The following is a 6,098-nucleotide window of genomic DNA, read 5'->3' as shown; positions in this document are numbered from 1 at the left end:
GCATGGGGAAATCTATTGGCAAATCTTTCTTTGCAAATCTCTTTTCAGTCAACAAATAACAACAAGATGAAAGTGTAATAACAAGCAGGATGAGAAATCATATGAAGAATATTAAGAAACAGTTATATAAGTCAATGGTCTAGCCTCTTCTGGAATGATACATTAAAGAAAAAAAAAATCCTTCCTCTAAGAAAAAAAAAAGCAAACACACACAAAACTTGAAACACTTCTTGGAGAAAAGAAAAGTTGAAAGAAGAGTGCAAGCATGGTCAAACACTTAGAGAAAGAGAGTAAAAATGTTAACCTATTTCACCAGGCAAAAAAATAGTGAGATGAATACGAAAAAAAAAAATATGATAAAAATATAAAATAGTAATGCTAACATGGTAATCAGGTTTGTTCTATCTCATAGCACAAGCACTAAGAAGCATTAAATGAAAGTGAGAGAAAGGAAATTAAAAATCAATTAAAGGAATTAATTGCCCTATGCTGCAGAATTGTCTTGTAGAATTTCTTGCCACAAGAACTCTTAGAGGACATCAAACATTTCCAGAGATGTGACTGTAACACATTTTGGAAAATGTATCATGTGCCTCATAGCATAATTCTTTAAACACTCAGATCAAAGGAGAGTTGGCAAAGATTTAACATTATTTCCCTCTTCCCTTCCTGCCCTCATTTTTGCCACTATATTCCTAGCTCTTAAGTGTTTAGAAGAAACTTTTCAGAAAGCAGACTATTAGACTAGCTCACTATATCACGCACTGTGAAAACAACTCTTATATTTACACAGTTTTTTTGGTTTGTGTGTGTGTCTGTGCTTTTGTATTTTTTTCACTTTTTTCATAAAAGGTTGCTGCTTAATTCATTCATCACAGCAGAGCATGTAAGGCTGTGTTTATAAGCTTGCAACTAATTGGGAAGTACAGTTCATAATAAATACTCACAAACATTTGTCTGCCACAGTGAAAGTAAAATAACAATTCCTCAATCATATAAATATGTTACCTGTACACACAGTGAGTAAACGTTATCATGAAGATTATGAAGGCTGGAGGCATGAACTCTGTAACCATATGGGGAGTCCCTTACGTACACTCAACTTACCTTTTTAAAGTGTTGTTAAAGCACTCAAATACAAACAAACAAAGTAGTTCTGTAAACACACGCTTTATACACTATAAGGCATCAAATCAGCAGAAGTGGTAACATTGTAAGATGATATAGTGGAATACCTGACCTCTTGCGCTTTCCGTGAGCCAAGACCTTATTTGAAATACTCTCTCATATCTTGGGGCAGGGAGAGGAAGCCCCAAACCAACAACATGCATTAAAAAAGGCTCCAGTATGAGACCACCTGCATAATATGTATACGGACTGAAAAGGCCGCATAAATATTTTAAGTGTTCGCAAAGCTAAAGGAAGAAAACATTACACAAATAATCAAATTCATTTATCTCTACCAAAACTTAATCTTGTTGAAAGTTCCACAAGAACCTCGGAGTAATTTGCAAAAACATTCTTGAGGTGTTTAATTTAAAAAAATACCGAGTTTTTGATCAGACACTGCTTGCTTTTCAACAGGTCATGTATTATGTGGGCATGTAACAATGTTACCTATGCTGAAGATGAAACAAGAAGCTCGAGGAAGACAAATAATGGGTTTGAATTTTACAGCTTTAGATTCAGATGGTCCACAAAATTCAAAAAGTTAAATAAAGAAACGTGGAAAGGAGGCAGGTACTATGAGATGGGCCCTGTAATTTGTGGGGCTCGGCAGCCACGGATTCACCTCCCAAATCCCAGAGGAAAGCTGCCAGCTGAGCAACCCGCCCCGCGTGTGGCACCAGAAAGCCACCTGGCAGCCCAACCAGCCACACTCCCCTCTCCCACGAGGATTACGCGACTTTTTTTTGTTTGTTTGTTGTTATTTTTACACCACATCCAGCGAGCGCTGTCAGAGCGAGCCCACCCCGCGGACCCCGCCCCGCAGCACTGCCGCGGGCACAGGACTTCAAACCAGCACGGGGCGACCTTGGTGACAACCCCGGGACCGGCTGCTGCCGCCTCATCCCCCACCAGAGGAGCAAAAAAGGGGGAAAGGCGGGAGCAGAGGGCAGGAGGAGGCGGTGCCGGCGGGGCAGGGGGCGGCGGGGGCCGTGCCGCCCGGCGGGGCAGCGGAGGGGCGGCCCCGCGGGAGGCTCCGCATGCGGGCTGCGCCGCGCCGGGCGCGCTCACTCACTCACCTATCATGGCGGCGGCGAGGGGGCGAGCTGCGGGAACGCCGCGCGGGGAGGGGGGGGGGGGGGGCGCGGGGCCTTCTGGGTAATGTAGTTCTGGCGTCCCCGCACCTCACGTGACCGCCGGCTTCTCTCCCCGCCTGAACGCACGCACACACAGACACTTTTTAATTAATTTCTGCTAATTTCTGCCGGCTGGCTCAGCGCCGCCCGCCCTCCCGCTGCGCGGGGCTCCTCAGCTTGTTTTATTCCACTCTGGGGTTTCTCCCCTGAGCGTGGCCGCTCCCCGCCAGCCCCCCCCCCCCATCATGGCGGCGGGTTGTTGACGCGTTGCCTAGCGACGGGCGCGAGTCGCCGGCTCCGGGGGGTGCCAGCCCCCAAACGGTCCCCAACCGCCCCCAACGGTCCCCAACGGTCTCCAACCGTTCCCGAGCGCCCCCCGCTGCGGGGTGAGGCGGGGCTGGGGTCGGGGCAGCGGGTGCAGAGCGGGGGGGTGCGGGCTGGGGGCGGCAGAAGCGGGGTGCCGCCGGCGGGGAAGGGGGGGCACAGGCGGGCTCGGCGCGATTTCTGACTTGCTGCGGTGGGGGCCGGTGTCTGTCTGTCTGCCTGCCCTTGCAGTCTGTCCGTCGGCTCTCGGGATGGTGGTGGAGAAAGCGGCCGCAAGCCCCCCGGTGCCCGTCGGCGAGCGGCGCCCTCAGAAGCAGGAGCCGCTGGGGCGCAAGAAGAAAATCCGTCAGCAGGTGACCGACGGCTTCACCGTCAAGGCCCTCATGAAGAACAGCGTGGTACGTGCGCTGCTGCCATACGGGGTTGGGGGGCGCTTAACGCACCCTCACCCCGCCGGGAAGCAGAGCGGGGTGAAACTGGGGGTGCGGAGCCTGACAGGGAGCTGGGCGGGGGCTAAAACTTCACCTGGAGTTTGCTGGTGGCTAAACTCCCCTTCGGGCTTCACAGGATTACTATCATGAGGTAACAGCCTGCGCCTCAGGGTGATGCCGCACCTCCAAGGGTATTGCTTTGGTGCCACGAGTTTTCTGTGTCACGCCGTATTAAACTGTCAGCCCGTGGAATTACTTGGCTTACTACCTCGCACGTAGCAAAGTACCGTCAAATGATATTTTTTTGGAAGAGTACTTTTTGAAAGTATTCTCATGTGCTGTCACAGTGTGGTATAAGTTTGATGTAAGCATCACACAAGATGGCAAAGACCTGGAAAATACATTAGTTTTTAAAATAATCTTGAAAAACAGTAAAATGCTTTCACATACAATTAGGAGAACACTAGACAGGAAACAAACTAATTTTCCAGCTGATAGTTCAAAGGGGAGTTGATCCAGCAAGCTTCATTTTCATTAACAAACCTAATTTCTAACAATTGGAGGTACATGAGTGAAATTACTAGGATCATGGCCTTTCAAATTGCTTTATACTGTTTTATTTATCTACTTTTATCAGATTTAAGGTTTTAACTAGCACAGAATACAAATGGTCAATGTGTAAGTGGAAAAACTAATATGAGCACACGTATCCTTAAACTTCTGAATTGGACTTTTTTTTTTTTCCCCACACAAATCAAGATGTAAACAAAGTCTTGAATTCTCACCTTTTTGTGTTTGATTTTATTTATTATTCTATATATCCTTCTGGTTGCAGCTATGAAATACATAATTTCCCTTGTTTTGCTTCCTCTTGCAGTCTCTAGACTTATCTGTCAGAGCACCCTCTTAAAAAAAAAGTCCGTCTTAAAACAAACTTTAAATGGAATAGAAATTGTATGCATAAACAGCTTTCTTCATATTAGTAAAGACAAAACATATTTTATCTTAGTGGGAAGAATACAATGCAAAAATAGCGCAAGGTGTGTTTTAAAGATTATCTTGTTTTTAACTCTAGAGATGTGTGGAGTAGACTATAACACTTCAGTGAATTTAAGGATTAATTTTTAAAGATATTTCACTGGACAAAATTCAAGTCATGAACATTTATATATACTTGTTCATATCTTGATATGTAAAAGATACGTGATATAGTCTGGAGGAACTTGCAGTTTCATCAGGGTTTCAGAAATACATGTATTTGATTTTTTAAAAAGGAGCCTTTATGAACATAACTAGCTATCACTTTAATTAGAATTTAAGTTTTCTTTTAAATATTTATAGAATTTTAACTTTTATGGTCACAATTCTAACTTGCTAAATATTAGCAGAATCATGGTAATCATGGTAGTGTTGTCAAGCAACAGCAAAAAGGAAAATCTACTGCCTTTGGAGCCACTCGCTGAATAATGTTGTTTGGCATGGACCTCTGGAGGTCAAGTGGTTCAGTATCCCATTGGACGTGGGATACTAGCAGAAGATCCCTAGCAGAAGATCAAATCAGTCATGGGTTTCCCTGGCATGGGTTTCTGTGGAACTCTCCCACAGCAGCAATTCCCTGATCTGTCTGGGAACCTGTTTGGTTGTTGCCCTGCCTGCCTGTCCCCATGGCACCCTGTCAGAGGTAGGGTTAACTGAGTCCTGAGCCATTCCACAGGTTCTGTTCCTGCATCCCTAGGAAGCAGTGAAACTGTTGGAGGTCCTGAAAGATTCGTCCTGCCAGGGCTGTTTTTCCAAAAGTTCTGAGCGAGGACAGGCAGCCACTGGAATTATTTCCCTGAGGTCAATGTGCAAAAGGTCAGAATAGAGAAAGGATTTTCCTACTGCCACCCCCCTGGCTGTGCAGAATTGGGAGTTCCTCTTCTCTTTCCCAACAGCTGATGAAATGGAGTGTCAGTTTTATTAAGTACTCACTTGTCAGAGGTGGGCATCAGAGATGAAGTTGTCATGGAAGGCTTAGAAGTTGATTGGAGGGTTAAAAGCAGAGCAGGCTAATATAGTTAAAGCATGGTAATTCTTTTTAACAGCATGACAAGACACAGTGTTGTCAGTGACATGTTCAGCATCTCCAGGTCAGACTATGAGGTACAAATTAATAACCTTTGCTGCAAGCATGCAGTAAGAAGAAGAGTATAGAGTCTAACTATTTACTATTATGCATACGTGACTGTAAATATAGCATTAAAGGTTCTAGAATTCTCTGATACTGCTTGTATAAAGAGTGTCTTACTAAGCTATTTTAAGTGAAAGTTGCTGGATGAAATTTTTTCCAAAGGTCTGCTTTCATAGCCAGTAGTAAGTACAGAAACACAGGCCTCTGGTGATTTTCGTAGAATATTCAAGACATTTCTCAGCTTTGGCTGAGAAATCTAAAATTTACTAATCAGGATACCTTAGTTAGTAAATATTCACCAAGAAAATAGTTCCTGAACTGAAAGATGTGTTGTATGTTACTGCCTTCCAAAATCAGAAATTTGTACAGCAGTCGAGATTAAGAGCAAGATCCAATAAAGGTCTTCTATACTAACAAGCTAGATATCATGACATTGACATTTTTCTCATTTTGTCCTCCACGTGGAATCAAGAATGCCATATTACATGCTCACACTTTGAATGTACTGCAGGGGTAGAATTAGAATTATAATTTAAAAATTATACACAGGGTAGCAAGTACAAAAATATCTGTACATGCATGTGGACAGCAGGAAGATATCTCTTCACTTCTGATTCCCACTGGTTAGTTGCTAATTTTTCCTGTTTTCTGTAAGTGTATAAGAGTGTTAGTGCCCCCTTTTCTTTAATAAACTAGTGGTAAAAGCACTTTTGCAGGGAGAGGATTTATTTTATTATTTAAAGGGAACTATAGAAAGTGAATTCCAGTCTATCTCCCAACTTTTAAAAGATTTTTAGCCAACAAACTACAAGATTACTGAGGTGAAAACGATGGCAGAGGAAAAAGTGTGTATGTGTCTTTTCAAAGTTC

General features: G+C 43.8%; 1 protein-coding gene across 1 annotated transcript in view; it reads left to right on the top strand.

Annotated features, from left to right (window-relative positions):
• The first annotated feature begins 2,635 nt into the window (after nt 1–2,635).
• The window catches only part of PACRG (parkin coregulated), a 215,093-nt gene continuing 211,630 nt past the window's right edge, over nt 2,636–6,098 (top strand). The window contains exons 1-2 of the mRNA XM_032185431.1: nt 2,636–2,689; nt 2,859–3,025. Coding sequence (XP_032041322.1) covers nt 2,879–3,025 — 147 coding nt within the window. The 5' untranslated portion in view covers nt 2,636–2,689; nt 2,859–2,878. The remainder of the gene's footprint in view (nt 2,690–2,858; nt 3,026–6,098) is intronic.

This window comes from Aythya fuligula, chromosome 3 (assembly GCF_009819795.1).
Source record: "Aythya fuligula isolate bAytFul2 chromosome 3, bAytFul2.pri, whole genome shotgun sequence".
Taxonomy (NCBI): domain Eukaryota; kingdom Metazoa; phylum Chordata; class Aves; order Anseriformes; family Anatidae; genus Aythya; species Aythya fuligula.
This window is presented reverse-complemented; position numbering and strand designations above follow the sequence as displayed.